The sequence below is a fragment of the Oncorhynchus masou genome, chromosome 31, assembly GCF_036934945.1.
Source record: "Oncorhynchus masou masou isolate Uvic2021 chromosome 31, UVic_Omas_1.1, whole genome shotgun sequence".
NCBI classification, from domain to species: Eukaryota; Metazoa; Chordata; class Actinopteri; order Salmoniformes; family Salmonidae; genus Oncorhynchus; species Oncorhynchus masou.
In genome coordinates, this window is record NC_088242.1 from 48,468,999 (window position 1) to 48,485,503 (window position 16,505).

A 16,505-nucleotide genomic window follows, 5' to 3' on the forward strand; every position below is an offset into this window, starting at 1 on the left:
AGTCCTTAACGATTACACACATACACATACATGATGCAGCACTGTGGTTGAACATGTGGAGAATGGAACTTAGTAATGTGTTACGTTTGGGGCAAATCCAATACAACACGTTTTATTCAGGGCAAAAAGTGAATTGCTTTGCTGTATAACTTTAGTGTCTAGTTGCAAACAGGATGCATGTTTTGGAATGTTTTTATTCTGTACAAGCTTCCTTCTTTTCACTCTGTCATTTAGATTAGTATTGTGGAGTAACTACAATGTTGTTGATCCATACTCAGTTTTCTCCTATCACAGCCATTAAACTCTGTAACAGTTATAAAGTTACCATTGGCCTCATGATGAAATCCCTGAGTGGTTTCCTTCCTCTCTGGCGACTGAGTTTGGAAGGACACCTGTATCTTTGTAGTGACTGGGTTTATTGATACACCATGACAATTATTAAACCCAGAGTGAGTCCATGCAACTTATAATGTGAATTGTTCAGCACATTTTTACTCCTGAACTTATTTAGGCTTGCCATAACAAAGGGATTGAATACGTATTGACTCAAGGGATTATGGGATGTTGTGTCATAAAAAATCTCAATTTAATACATTTTAAACATAGGCTGTAACACAACAAAATGTGGAAAAAGTCAAGGGGTGTGAATACTTTCTGAAGGCTGTATATGCCTTAACCCACCCCCTGCTCTGGCATAAAGACTACAGATAGACTTATTCACACTGGATGGAGTTATTGGGATGAAATGTATATTTACATAATATGCACATACACTTTTCCATTCACATTAGCGACGGGAATGTCAAGAGCCGAGAGAGGGTTTGGTTGGTGTTCTTGCTTCACAGCTCAAAAGTACCGTAAATGTCACAGTAGCCACTAGCCAGGAAGCTAAGTATTACAAACTATTAAACTATTAAACTAGCTAGCTACTAGCTAACATTAAGCAAGCAATCCTTCATGCATCTACCATATTACACTATTAACGCAACAATTCACAAATATATGCAGACAATTAAAGTGTTTTCTCGTCTTTACACTCATTACATTTTAGCTTCAGGACAAAAGCAGAGTTACTGCTAGCTAAAGCTTCATCAAGTAATGTTAGCCTATAAAAAATTAATGATTACCCTTCTAATACAAATTTAAAAGTACAGTAGGCCTACCTTACAACAAACCATGCTTAATTTTAATCAAAATCAATATCATCATTGGGCTATGTGGTAAATGCAAATTACGACTGAAAACAGGGGTTTAATTCACCGGGTAGTTGACATGAGGTGTTTGTATCGAAGCTCATTCCAGCAACCCAAAAATAAGATACATATAAAATCATACATGTAGGTTATGTTTGTTAATTTGTTGCAGAGATCAGCACAGCAGTACGTGTGGCGAGCTGGCATTTGCCACAGCACTTTTGATTCAGGTTTAATAAAACAAATAGACAAAAAGCGTTGAAAAGTACTGTTTAGACTGATTCGCCTCATGACTTGTTTGACAGGATTTTCATGTTTTAATCCTCCCTAGGACCAGGAGTTTAAACAGGAATTTAAAAAAAAGCATATGACCCGATTAGAAGAAATCTGGTCCCATCTGTCACGACTTCCGCCGAGGTCGGTCCCTCTCCTTGTTCGGGCGGCATTCGACGGTCGACGTCACCGGTCCTCTAGCCATCGCCGATTCACCTTTCATTTTCCATTTGTTTTGTCTTGTTTTCCCGCACACCTCGTTTACATTCCCTCATTACTCATCTTGCATATAACCCTCTGTTTCCCCCCATGTCTGTGTGTGGAATTGTTATGTGTAAATATATGTGTACTCCAGGCTGGTTTGCGCCGGGTTATTGTAACCCGTGTGTGGTTCGTTTTCTGAGTGCCGTATTTTGTTTGCCTCAAAAAAGTGTTCCGTTTGCTACGCATTTCTGCGCCTTCTCCGCCTGACTTCCCTGCACCCAGTTACGCACTCCATTACAGAAGTCCACACCTGAATTATGGAGTCAGCAGGAGCAGGTACCCCGGGTAGCGGAGTCGAGGAGCACGTCCATGAGCACGCGGCGATGCTTCACCATCTCGGCGCCGCTTTTTACCATGTCGTCCAGACGATGGACCGCTGGGAGAGACAGAGAGCCCTCCAGCAACCGCACAAGCACAACAGGGGTCTCCACTACTCACCCCCTCTGCACACGGTTCCAGTGGGATTCGTCTAGCACTTCCCAGGGAGTACGATGGGACGGCCGCACGCTGCCAGGGTTTCCTGCTGCAGCTGGATTTATACCTATTTATACCGTTCACTCAACTCCCTCGGGCCGCGAGAGGGTGTCCACCCTCGTCTCGTGCCTCTCGGGGAAAGCTCTGGAGTGGGCCAACGCTGTGTGGGGAGAAGGAGATGCGGCGCTGGACCACTTTGGGGATTTCACCTGCCGCTTCCGGGCCATCTTCAACCACATGCCCGAGCGTGATCAGTGAAAGGTGTTCGGTGAACAACAATAAAAAGACAGGCTATATACAGTAGCGAGGCTAGAAAAGTAGCGAGGCTACATGCAGACACCGGTCTGCTAACTGCTAGCCCTTGCTAACTGCTTGCTTGCTAACCCAGTCTGCTAACTGCTAGCCCCTGCTAACTGCTTGCTAACCCGGCCTGCTCACTACTAGCTTGCCCCGGTCTACTAACTGCTAGTTTCCGGCCCCGGCCTGCTAACTGCTAGCTGACCTACACAGTCTGTAACTGCTAGCCCAGTTGTTTCCGGCACCGACAGAGATGGCCGCCTCGCTTCGCGTTCCTAGGAAACTATGCAGTTTTTTGTTTTTTTACGTGTTATTTCTTACATTAGTACCCCAGGTCATCTTAGGTTTCATTACATACAGTCGAGAAGAACTACTGCATATAAGATCAGCGTCAACTCACCATCAGTACGACCAAGAATATGTTTTTCGCGACGCGGATCCTGTGTTCTGCCTTACAAACAGGACAACGGAATGGATCGCATGCAGCGACCCAAAAAACGACTCCGAAAAAGAGGGAAACGAGGCGGTCTTCTGGTCAGACTACGGAGACGGGCACATCGTGCCCCACTTCCTAGCATTCTTCTTGCCAATGTCCAGTCTCTTGACAACAAGGTTGATGAAATCCGAGCAAGGGTAGCATTCCAGAGGGACATCAGAGACTGTAACGTTCTGTGCTTCACGGAAACATGGCTCACTGGAGAGACGCTATCCGAAGCGGTGCAGCCAACGGGTTTCTCCACGCATCGCGCCGACAGAAACAAACACCTTTCTGGTAAGAAGAGGGGTGGGGGTGTATGCCTTATGGCTAACGAGGCATGGTGCGATGAAAGAAACATACAGGAACTCAAATCCTTCTGTTCACCTGATTTAGAATTCCTCACAATCAAATGTAGACCGCATTATCTACCAAGAGAATTCTCTTCGATTATAATCACAGCCGTATATATCCCCCCCCAAGCAGACACATCGATGGCTCTGAACGAACTTTATTTAACTCTTTGCAAACTGGAAACCATTTATCTGGAGGCTGCTTTCATTGTTGCTGGGGATTTTAACAAGGCTAATCTGAAAACAAGACTCCCTAAATTTTATCAGCATATCGATTGCGCAACCAGGGGCGGAAAAACCTTGGATCACTGTTACTCTAACTTCCGCGACGCATATAAGGCCCTGCCCCGCCCCCCTTTCGGAAAAGCTGACCACGACTCCATTTTGCTGATACCTGCCTACAGACAAAAGCTAAAAAAGAAGCTCCCACGCTGAGGTCTGTCCAACGCTGGTCCAACCAAGCTGACTCTACACTCCAAGACTGCTTCCATCACGTGGACTGGGACATGTTTCGTATTGCGTCAGATAACAACATTGACGAATACGCTGATTCGGTGTGCGAGCTCATTAGAACGTGCGTTGAAGATTTCGTTCCCATAGCAACGATTAAAACATTCCCTAACCAGAAACCGTGGATTGATGGCAGCATTCGCGTGAAACTGAAAGCGCGAACCACTGCTTTCAATCAGGGCAAGGTGTCTGGTAACATGACTGAATACAAACAGTGCAGCTATTCCCTCCGTAAGGCTATCAAACAAGCTAAGCGTCAGTACAGAGACAAAGTAGAATCTCAATTCAACAGCTCAGACACAAGAGGCATGTGGCAGGGTCTACAGTCAATCACGGACTACAGGAAGAAATCCAGCCCAGTCACGGACCAGGATGTCTTGCTCCCAGGCAGACTAAATAACTTTTTTGCCCGCTTTGAGGAAAATACAGTGCCACTGACACGGCCTGCAACGGAAACATGCGGTCTCTCCTTCACTGCAGCCGAGGTGAGTAAAACATTTAAACGTGTTAACCCTCGCAAGGCTGCAGGCCCAGACGGCATCCCCAGCCGCGCCCTCGGAGCATGCACAGACCAGCTGGCTGCTGTGTTTACGGACATATTCAATCAATCCCTATACCAGTCTGCTGTTCCCACATGCTTCAAAAGGGCCACCATTGTTCCTGTTCCCAAGAAAGCTAAGGTAACTGAGCTAAACGACTTCCGCCCCGTAGCGCTCACTTCCGTCATCATGAAGTGCTTTGAGAGACTAGTCAAGGACCATATCACCTCCACCCTACCTGACACCCTAGACACACTCCAATTTGCTTACCGCTCAAATAGGTCCACAGACGATGCAATCTCAACCACACTGCACACTGTCCTAACCCATCTGGACAAGAGGAATACCTATGTGAGAATGCTGTTCATCGACTACAGCTCGGCATTCAACACCATAGTACCCTCCAAGCTCGTCATCAAGCTCGAGACCCTGGGTCTCGACCCCGCTATGTGCAACTGGGTACTGGACTTCCTGACGGGCCGCCCCCAGGTGGTGAGGGTAGGTAACAACATCTCCTCCCCGCTGATCCTCAACACTGGGGCCCCACAAGGGTGCGTTCTGAGCCCTCTCATGTACTCCCTGTTCACCCACGACTGCGTGGCCACGCACGCCTCCAACTCAATGTTCAAGTTTGCGGACGACACAACAGTGGTAGGCTTGATTACCAAGAATGACGAGACGGCCTACAGGGAGGAGGTGAGGGCCCTCGGAGTGTGGTGTCAGGAAAATAACCTCACACTCAACATCAACAAAACTAAGGAGATGATTGTGGACTTCAGGAAACAGCAGAGGGAACACCCCCCTATCCACATCGATGGAACAGTAGTGGAGAGAGTAGCAAGTTTTAAGTTCCTCGGCATACACATCACAGACAAACTGAATTGGTCCACTCACACAGACAGCATCGTGAAGAAGGCGCAGCAGCGCCTCTTCAACCTCAGGAGGCTGAAGAAATTCGGCTTGTCACCAAAAGCAATCACAAACTTCTACAGATGCACAATCGAGAGCATCCTGGCGGGCTGTATCACCGCCTGGTACGGCAACTGCTCCACCCTCAACCTTAAGGCTCTCCAGAGGGTAGTGAGGTCTGCACAACGCATCACCGGGGGCAAACTACCTGCCCTCCAGGACACCTACACCACCCAATGTTACAAGAAGGCCATAAAGATCATCAAGGACATCAACCACCCGAGCCACTGCCTGTTCACCCCGCTATCATCCAGAAGGCGAGGTCAGTACAGGTGCATCAAAGCTGGGACCGAGAGACTGAAAAACAGCTTCTATCTCAAGGCCATCAGACTGTTAAACAGCCACCACTAACATTGAGTGGCTGCTGCCAACACACTGACACTGACTCAACTCCAGCCACTTTAATAATGGGAATTGATGGGAAATGATGTAAATATATCACTTGCCACTTTAAACAATGCTACCTTATATAATGTTACTTACCCTACATTATTCATCTCATATGCATACGTATATACTGTACTCTATATCATCGACTGCATCCTTATTTAATACATGTATAACTAGCCACTTTAACTATGCCACTTCGTTTACATACTCATCTCATATGGATATACTGTACTCGATACCATCTACTGTATCTTGCCTATGCTGCTCTGTACCATCACTCATTCATATATCCTTATGTACATATTCTTTATCCCCTTACACTGTGTATAAGAAAGTAGTTTAGGAATTGTTAGTTAGATTACTTGTTGGTTATTACTGCATTGTCAGAACTAGAAGCACAAGCATTTTGCTACACTCGCATAAACATCTGCTAACCATGTGTATGTGACAAATAAAATTTGATTTGATTTGATGCTAACTGCTTGCTTGCTAACCCAGCCTGCTAACTGCTAGCTTGCCCCGGTCTACTAGCTGCTAGCTTTTTAGCCCCGGCCTACAAACTGTTAGCTTGTTAGAATCGGCCTGGTAACTGTCTGAATCGCTGTGTCCCCAGCCAGCCAAACCACTCACTGGACCCATATGTTCACTTGGCTACGCATGCCTCTCTCTAATATCAATATGCCTTGTCCATTACTGTCCTGGTTAGTGATTACTGTCTTATTTCACTGTAGAGCCTCTAGCCCTGCTCAATATGCCTTGACCAAACATGTTGTTCCACCTCCTACATATGCGATGACATCACCTGGTTTACACTATGCCTTGAATCTATGCAATCGTGCCCAAAAACCTGCTCCTTTTACTCTCTGTTCCGAACGTGCTAGACGGCTTATAGCCTTTAGCCATACCCTTATCCTACTTCTCCTCTGTTCCTCTGGTGATGTGGAGGTTAATCCAGGTCCTGTCTGAATCCTGGCTTAGGAAAAACACCAAAAACCTTGAAATTTCCATTCCTAACTATAACATTTTCCGCCAAGATAGAACTGCCAAAGGGGGCGGTGTTGCAATCTACTGCAGAGATAGATAGTAATACAGAACTCTGCAGGCTAAGTCTGTACCCAAACAATTTGAGCTACTACTTCTAAAAATTCACCTTTCCAGAAACAAGTCTCTCACTGTTGCCGCTTGCCATAGACCTCTCTCTGCCCCCAGCTGTGCCCTCGATACATTATGTGAATTGATTGCCCCCCATCTATCTTCTGAGCTTGTGCTACTAGCTGACCTAAACTGGGACATGCTTAACACCCCGGCCATCCTACAAACTAAGCTTGATGCCCTCAATCTCTCACAAATTATCAATGAACCTACCAGGTTCAACCCCAAATCAGTAAACACGGACACCCTCATAGATGTCATCCTAACTAACTCACCCTCCAAATACACCTCTGCTGTTTTCAATCAAGATCTCAGCGATCACTGCCTCATTGATTGCATCCGTAATGGGTCTGCAACCAAACGACCACCCTTCATCACTGTCAAATGCTCCCTGAAACATTTCTGCGAGCAGGCCATTCTAATCGACCTGGCCGGGGTATCCTGGAATGACATTGACCTCATCCCGTCAGTAGATGATGCCTGGCTATTCTTTAAAAGAGCCTTCCTCACCATCTTAAATAAGCATGCCCCTCTCAAAAATTTAGAACTAGGAATAGATAGGAATAGTTCACTCCAGACCTGTCTGCCCTTGAACAGCACAAAAAACATCCTGTGGCGTTCTGCATTAGCATCGAATAGCCCCCGTGATATGCAACTTTTCAGGGAAGTTAGGAACAAATATACACAGGCAGTTAGAAAAGCTAAGGCAAGCTTTTTCAAACAGAAATTTTCATCCTGTAGTACTAACTCAAAAACGTTCTGGGACACTGTAAAGTCCATGGCGAATAAGAGCACCTCATCCCAGCTGCCCACTGCTCTGAGACTAGGAAACACTGTCACCACCGATAAATCCACTATAATTGAGAATTTCAATAAGCATTTCTCTATGGCTGGCCATGCTTTCCACTTGGCTACCCCTACCCCGGTCAACTGTCCGGCACCCTCCACAGCAACCCGCCAAAGCCCCCACCATTTCTCCTTTACCCAAATCCAGATAGCTGATGTTCTGAAAGAGCTTCAAAATCTGGACCCCTACAAATCAGCCGGGCAAGACAATCTGGAACCTCTCTTTCTAAAAATATCTGCCGAAATTGTTGCAACCCCTGTTCAACATCTCTTTCATATCGTCTGAGATTCCCAAAGATTGGAAAGCAGCCGCGGTCATCCCCCTCTTCAAAGGGGGCCACTATAGACCCAAACTGCTACAGACCTATATCTATCCTACCCTGTCTTTCTAAGGTCTTTGAAAGCCAAGTTAACAAACAGATTACTGACCATTTCGAATCTACCATACCTTCTCCGCTATGCAATCTGATTTCAGAGCTGGTCATGGATGCACCTCAGCCACGCTCAAGGTTCTAAACGACATCATAACCGCCATCGATAAGAGACATTACTGTGCAGCCATATTCATCGACCTGGCCAAGGCTTTCGATTCGGTCAATCACAACATTCTTATTGGCAGACTCGACAGCCTTGGTTTCTTAAATGATTGCCTCGCCTGGTTTACCAACTACTTCTCTGATAGAGTTCAGTGTGTCAAATCGGTGGGACTTTTGTCCGGTCCTCTGACAGTCTCTATGGGTGTGCCACAGGGTTTAATTCTCGGGCCGACTCTCTTTTCTGTATACATCAATGATGTTGCTCTTGCTGCTCGTAATTCTCTGATCCACCTCTACGCAGACGACACCATTCTGTATACTTCTGGCCCCTCCTTGGACACTGTGTTAATTAACCTCCAGACGTGCTTCAATGCCATACAACTCTCCTTCCGTGGCCTCCAACTGCTCTTAAACGCAAATAAAACAAAATGCATGCTATTCAATCGATCACTGTCATCACCTGCCCGCCTGTCCAGCATCACTACTCTGGACGGCTCTGACTTAGAATACGTGGACATGTACAAATACCTGAGTGTCTGGTTAGACTGTAAACTCTCCTTCCAGACTCACATTAAGCATCTCCAATCCAAAATTAAATCTAGAATCGGCTTCCTATATCGCAACAAAGCATCCTTCACTCATGCTGCCAAACATATCCTCGTAAAACTGACCATCCTACCGATCCTCGACTTTGGTGATGTCATCTATAAAATAGCCTCCAACACTCTACTCAACAAACTGGATGCAGTCTATCACAGTGCCATCCATTTTGTCACCAAAGCCCCATACACTACCCACCATTGCAATCTGTATGCTCTCGTTGGTTGGCCCTCGCTTCATACTCGTCGCCAAATCCACTGGCTACAGGTTATCTACAAGTCTCTGCTAGGTAAAGCCCCACCTTATCTCAGCTCACTGGTCACCATAGCAGCACCCACTCGTAGCATGCGCTCCAGTAGATATACAGTTCCTTGCGAAAGTATTCGGCCCCCTTGAACTTTGCGACCTTTTGCCACATTTCAGGCTTCTGTATTTTTTGTGAAGAATCAACAACAAGTGGGACACAATCATGAAGTGGGACGACATTTATTGGATATTTCAAACTTTTTTAACAAATCAAAAACTGAAAAATTGGGCGTGCAAAATTATTCAGCCCCCTTTTTCCCATTCCTCCTCGCAAAACAGCTCGAGCTCAGTGAGGTTGGATGGAGAGCATTTGTGAACAGCAGTTTTCAGTTCTTTCCACAGATTCTCGATTGGATTCAGGTCTGGACGTTGACTTGGCCATTCTAACACCTGGATATGTTTATTTTTGAACCATTCCATTGTAGATTTTGCTTTATGTTTTGGATCATTGTCTTGTTGGAAGACAAATCTCCGTCCCAGTCTCAGGTCTTTTGCAGACTCCATCAGGTTTTCTTCCAGAATGATCCTGTATTTGGCTCCATCCATCTTCCCATCAATTTTAACCATCTTCCCTGCTGAAGAAAAGCAGGCCCAAACCATGATGCTGCCACCACCATGTTTGACAGTGGGTATGGTGTGTTCAGGGTGATGAGCTGTGTTGCTTTTACGCCAAACATAACGTTTTGCATTGTTGCCAAAAAGTTCAATTTTGGTTTCATCTGACCAGAGCACCTTCTTCCACATGTTTGGCGTGTCTCCCAGGTCGCTTGTGGCAAACTTTAAACAACACTTTTTATGGAAATCTTTAAGAAATGGCTTTCTTCTTGCCACTCTTCCATAAAGGCCAGATTTGTGCAATATATGACTGATTGTTGTCCTATGGACAGAGTCTCCCACCTCAGCTGTAGATCTCTGCAGTTCATCCAGAGTGATCATGGGCCTCTTGACTGCATCTCTGATCAGTCTTCTCCTTGTATGAGCTGAAAGTTTAGAGGGACGGCCAGGTCTTGGTAGATTTGCAGTGGTCTGATACTCCTTCCATTTCAATATTATCGCTTGCACAGTGCTCCTGGGGATGTTTAAAGCTTGAGAAATCTTTTTGTATCCAAATCCGGCTTTAAACTTCTTCACAACACCATATATTTTTTGACCTGCCTGGTGTGTTCCTTGTTCTTCATGATGCTCTCTGCGCTTTTATCGGACCTCTGAGACTATCACAGTGCAGGTGCATTTATACGGAGACTTGATTACACACAGGTGGATTTTATTTATCATCATTAGTCATTTAGGTCAACATTGGATCATTCAGAGATCCTCACTGAACTTCTGGAGAGAGTTTGCTGCACTGAAAGTAAAGGGGCTGAATAATTTTGCACGCCCAATTTTTCCGTTTTTGATTTGTTAAAAAAGTTTGAAATATCCAATAAATGTCGTTCCACTTCATGATTGTGTCCCACTTCTTGTTGATTCTTCACAAAAAATACAGTTTTATATCTTTATGTTTGAAGCCTGAAATGTGGCAAAAGGTCACAAAGTTCAAGGGGGCCGAATACTTTCGCAAGGCACTGTATCTCACTGGTCACCACCAAAGCCAATTCCTCCTTTTGTCGTCTTTCCTTCCAGTTCTCTGCTGCCCATGACTGGAACGAATTGCAAACATCTCTGATGCTGGAGACTCACATCTCCCTCACTAGCTTTAAGCACCAGCTATCAGAGCAGCTTACAGATCACTGCACCTGTACATAGCCCATCTGTAAACAGCCCATCTATCTACCTACCTCATCCCCATACTGGTATTTATTTATTTTTCTCCTTTGCACCCCAGTATCTCTACCTGCACATTCATCTTCTGCCAATCTACCATTCCAGTGTTTAAATTCTATATTGTAATTACTTCGCCACCATGGCCTATTTATTTCCTTAACATACCTCATTTGCACTCACTGTATATAGACTTTTTGTTTTCTTTTGTTCTACTGTATTATTGACTGTATGTTTTGTTTATTCCATGTCTAACTCTGTTGTTGTATGTGTCGAATTGCTACGCTTTATCTTGGCCAGGTCGCAGTTGCAAATGAGAACTTGTTCTCAACTAGCCTACCTGGTTATAAGGTGAAATAATAAAATAAAAGTCAGGCTGATTGAGGTAGTATGTACATGTAGATATGGTTAAAGTGACTATGCATATATGATGAATAGAGAGCAGCAGTCATGTAAAATAGGGATTGGCGAGTGGTGGGTAGTGGGTGGCAGGTGGCGGGACACAATGCAGATAGCCCGGTTAGCCAATGTGTCGGAGCACTGGTTGGTCGGCCCAAATGAGGTAGTATGTACATGAATGTATAGATAAAGTGACGATGCATATATGATAAACAGAGAGGAGCAACAGTGTAAAAAGAGGGGTTGGGGAGGGGCACACAATGCAAATAGTCCGGGTAGCCATTTGATTACCTGTTCAGGAGTCTGTTACCTGTTGAGAAGCCTTTTTGTCCTAGACTTGGCACTCCGGTACCACTTGCCATGCGGTAGTAGAGAGATCAGTCTGTGGCTGGGGTCTTTGACAATTTTTAGGGCCTGTTATAGAGGTCCTAGATGGCAGACAGCTTAGCCCCAGTGATGTACTGGGCCGTACGCATTACCCTCTGTAGTGCCTTGCGGCCAGAGGCCGAGCAACTGCCGTACCTAGCAGTGATGCAACCAGTCAGAATGCTCTAGATGTTGCAGCTGTAGAACCTTTTGAGGATCTCAGGACCCATGCCAAATCGTTTTAGTTTCCTGAGGGGGAATATGCTTTGTCGTGCCCTCTTCACGACTGTGTTGGTGTGTTTGGACCATTCTAGTTTGTTGTTGATGTGGACACCAAGGAACTTGAAGCTTTCAACCTGCTACACTACAGCCCCGTTGATGAGAATGGGGGTATGCTCGGTGCTCCTTATGCCTGTAGTCCACAATCTCCTTAGTCTTGGTTACGTTGAGGGACAGGTTGTTATTCTGGTACCACCCGGCCAGGTCTCTGACCTCCTCCCTATAGGCTGTCTCGTCATTGTCGGTGATCAGGCCTTCCACTGTTGTATCGTCTGCAAACGTAATGATGGTGTTGGAGTTGTGCCTGGCCATGCAGTTGTGGGTGAACAGGGAGTACAGGAAGGGACTGAGCACGCACCCCTGTGGAGCTCCAGTGTTGAGGATCAGCGTGGCAGATGTGTTGCTACCTACCCTCACCACCTGGGGGCAGCCTGTCAGGAAGTCCAGGATCCAGTTGCAGAGGGAGGTGTTTAGTCCCAGGAGCCTTAGCTTAGTGATGAGCTTTGAGGGTACTATGGTGTTGAACGCTGAGCTGGAGTCAATGAATAGCATTCTCACATAAGTATTCCTTGTTTCCAGGTGGGAAAGGGCAGTATGGAGTTCAATAGAGATTACATCATCTGTGGATTGTTTGGGCGGTATGCAAATTGGAGTGGGTCTAGGGTTTCTGGGGAAATGGTCTTGATGTGAGCCATTACCAACCTTTCAAAGCACTTCATGGTTACGGACGTGAGTGCTACGGGTCTGTAGTCATTTAGGCATGTTGTCTTTGTGTTCTTGGGCACAGGGACTATGGTGGTCTGCTTGAAACATGTTGGTATTACAGACTCAATCAGGGACATGTTGAAAATGTCAGTGAAGACACCTGCCAGTTGGTCAGCACATGCCCAAAGCACACGTCCTGGTAATCCGCCTGGCCCCGCAGCCTTGTGTATGTTGACCTGTTTATTAAAGGTCTTACTCACGTCGGCTACGGAGAGCGTGATCACAGAGTCGTTTGGAACAGCTGATTCTCTCATGCATGCAGTGTTGCTTGCCTAGAAGTGAGCATAGAAGTGATTTAGCTCGTCTGGTAGGCTCGTGTCACTGGGCAACTCGCGGCTGTGCTTCCCTTTGTAGTCTGTGTTAGTTTGCAAGCCCTGCCATTGATTCAATCTTCGCCCTGTATTGACGCTTTCCCTGTTTGATGGTACGTCGCATGGCATAGCAGGATTTCTTGAAAGCTTCCGGGTTAAGTCCCGCACCTTGAAGGCGGCAACTCTACCCTTTAGCTCAGTGTGAATGTTGCCTGTAATCCAGGGCTTCTGGTTTGGGTATGTACTACAGTCACTGTGTTTACGATGTCCTCAATGCACTTATTGAAAAAGCCAGTGACTGATGTGGTGTACTCCTCAATGCCATCGTAAGAATCCCAGAACAATTTCCAGTCTGTGATAGCAAAACAGCCTGTAGTTTAGCATCTGCTTCATCTGACCACATTTTTATAGACCGATTCACTGGTGCTTTCTGCTTTAATTTTTGCTTGTAAGCATAAATCTGGAGGATAGAGTTGTGATCGGATTTACCAACTGGAGGGCGAGGGAAAGCTTTGTACACGTCTCTGTGTGTGGAGTACAGGTGATCAATAATTTTTTCCCCTCTGGTTGAACATTTAACATGGTGATAGAAATTTGTTAGAACTGATTTAAATTTCCCTGCATTAAAGTCTCTGGCAACTAGGAGCACCGCCTCTGGGTGAGTGGTTTCCTGTTTGCTTATTTCCTTATACAGCTGACTGAGTGCGGTCTTAGTGCCAGCATTTGTCTGTGGTGGTAAATAAACAGCCAGGTAGCTGGCAAAGAAATTGGAGAGGTTTCTATGGCAGAGAGGTGGGCAGGGCACTCAGGGCAGATGGAAAGCTGGAAGATTGGCTGGAGGAAGCAGCCGGCTCTACACCAGCAACTTTTCTCAGAGGTGGGAATATCTCCCGGAGACTGCTCTTGGCTTGCTATGACTTTTCATTAAAGCCTTCAACATTCAGTTACTTTGCCATACTACCACATAAGATAACATAAGGAACACACAACATTTTACATGTTACTCCCCTGCAAGAGGTATACAAATGTAACACATTGGTCATATGAAAGAGCTGAAATGATCTCTTGGGGGAACAGTTGCAAAGATAGGGAGACGAGACCAGAGTCAGAGACACCATTAGAGGGAGTGCTGACCCAATTTCCTCCTCGCACAGACTTCCTCAGGATCTACTACAGAGCCAGTGACATACTTATTTTCCACCATAATTTGCAAATAAATTCATTAAAAATCCTACAATGTGATTTTCTGGATTTTTTTTCTCATTTTGTCTGTCATAGTTGAAGTGTACCTATGGTGGAAATTACAGGCCTCTCTCATCTTTTTAAGTGGGAGAACTTGCACAATTGGTGGCTGACTAAATACTTTTTTGCCCCACTTAACCCTCTCTCTCCCACTCTCCCCTCTTTTTCCAAGCTGGGAGGCTCCTTCCTCCTGGGTGTGGGTGTGTGGGTGCTGGTGGACCCTACAGGCTTCAAGGAGATCGTAGCAGCCAACCCTCTGCTCTTCACAGGAGTCTACATCATCCTGGCCATGGGGGGAATGCTTTTCCTATTGGGCTTCCTGGGCTGCTGTGGAGCCATCCGGGAGAACAAGTGTCTGCTGATGTTTGTAAGTAGGCCTACACTGTGTTATATTATAGAGTAATTGTGATAGTACAGTAGGTCACAGCGTTATAACAGTGTTATCAACATTCCTTTGCTGCTTTGGAGTCATCATTGAGAACAAGTGTCTGCTGCTCTTTGTATGTGAGTGAGAGAGAGTCATTGCTGGCCTGAGATAGATGGAAAATAAATAAGCCATAATAAAACAGAGTATATTTCATGCTTCCAATAATTTGCCTTCGGTGCACCAGGCCACATGCATAGTTCATTTTGAATTTTTTGTGACTCGCACTCACTTTTGCTGACACTAAGTCTGTTACTCGTTCTCTCCCTTTATGTCTCTCCGTCTCTCCTCTCACTGAATGTCTTGTCCACCCCCACCCCATCCCTCTCTCTCCCTCCCTCCTGCTGTCTCTCCTGTGCCCCTGCAGTTCTTCATGCTCATCCTAGTCATCTTCCTGGCGGAACTAGCTGCAGCCATCCTGGCCTTCATATTCCGGGAGCATGTGAGTAAATTCTCTCCTTATAGATCCTATGACCATCCACTGTAGTGTGCAAACACTGTCCCCTTCATCATGGTGATACAGTAAAACCTCTGACCATACAGAACTAATACTAACATTCTCCATGTCCTGTATAGCTGACCAGAGAGTACTTCACGAAAGAGCTGAAGAGGCACTACCAGGGCTACAATAACACTGATGTCTTCACTGGAACGTGGAACGCTATCATGAACACTGTAAGGCTACAATACTTTACTTGCTAAGCTTGAGGTCAATTCCATTTCAATATACTCAATTCAAGTCAATTCCAATCAGTTCACTTCCAGAATTGACTGACTTGAAAGGGAATTGACCCCAACCCTGATACTTGCTTTTGGTAGATATAAAAAATACAATTATCTACTTAGCAGGCGTCTTCTTGGACATCTTAAACCTGTCCCTGTCTCAGGCTGCAGTCCCCACTTGATTCAAGGAGACCACTATCGACCCAGGGCCCAAGAAAAACAAGGTGGCATGTCCAAATGACTATCGCCACATCACACTAACCCAGGTCATCATGAAGGGCTTCGAGAGGCTGGTCATGTCCCACATCAAGGCCAGCATGCCAGGCACTCTGAACCCACTCAAATCTGCCTACTGCTCCAACAGATCCACAGAAGATTTCCATCGCTATTCATATGGGCATAACACATCTGAACAAGAGGAACACCCATGTGAGAATGCTGTGCATTGACTACAATTCAGTATTCAACACTATTGTTCCCTCCAAGCTCGACACCAAGCTCAGAGGGTCTGGACACCACCCTCTGCAATTGGATCCTGTCCTTCCTGAGAGGCAAACCACAGGCTGTGAGGATTGGCAACATCACCTCCTCCACACTGACTCACCACACTGAACACATGGGTCCGCCAGGGAGTGTCCTCAGCACTCTGTACTCCCTGTTCACCCACGACTGCGTGGCTTTGCACAACAACAACGCCATCATCAAGTTTTCTGAGGATACTGAAGCTGAAGAAATTTAGCATGCCACCCCAGGCCCTCTCCAAATACTACAGCTGCACCATCGAGAGAGTCCTGACCGGTTGCATCATGGCCTGGTATGGGAATTGCTCCTTCCATGACAGCAATGCCCTCCAGCCGGTGGTGAAGACGGCCTAGTACATTTTTTCCCTCATTAATCTACCCACAATAACCCATAATGACAAAGCGAAAACAGCTTTTTAGAAATGTTTGCAAATATATAAATAAGGTATTTCTGTTTTTTAGTATTTAGACCCTTTTGCTTTGAGACTCAAAATTGTGCTCAGGGGCATGCTGTTTCCATTGATCATTCTTGAGATG

At 45.8% G+C, this 16,505-nt stretch overlaps 1 protein-coding gene across 2 annotated transcripts in view; it reads left to right on the plus strand.

Moving 5' to 3' along the window:
• LOC135524039 (tetraspanin-18B) overlaps positions 1-16,505 on the plus strand; it is a 119,141-nt gene that overhangs the window by 93,372 nt on the left and 9,264 nt on the right. For both annotated transcript variants that reach the window (XM_064951174.1, XM_064951175.1), the window contains exons 4-6: positions 14,473-14,667; positions 15,092-15,166; positions 15,301-15,399. In XM_064951174.1, the coding sequence (XP_064807246.1) occupies positions 14,473-14,667; positions 15,092-15,166; positions 15,301-15,399 (369 nt within the window). The remainder of the gene's footprint in view (positions 1-14,472; positions 14,668-15,091; positions 15,167-15,300; positions 15,400-16,505) is intronic.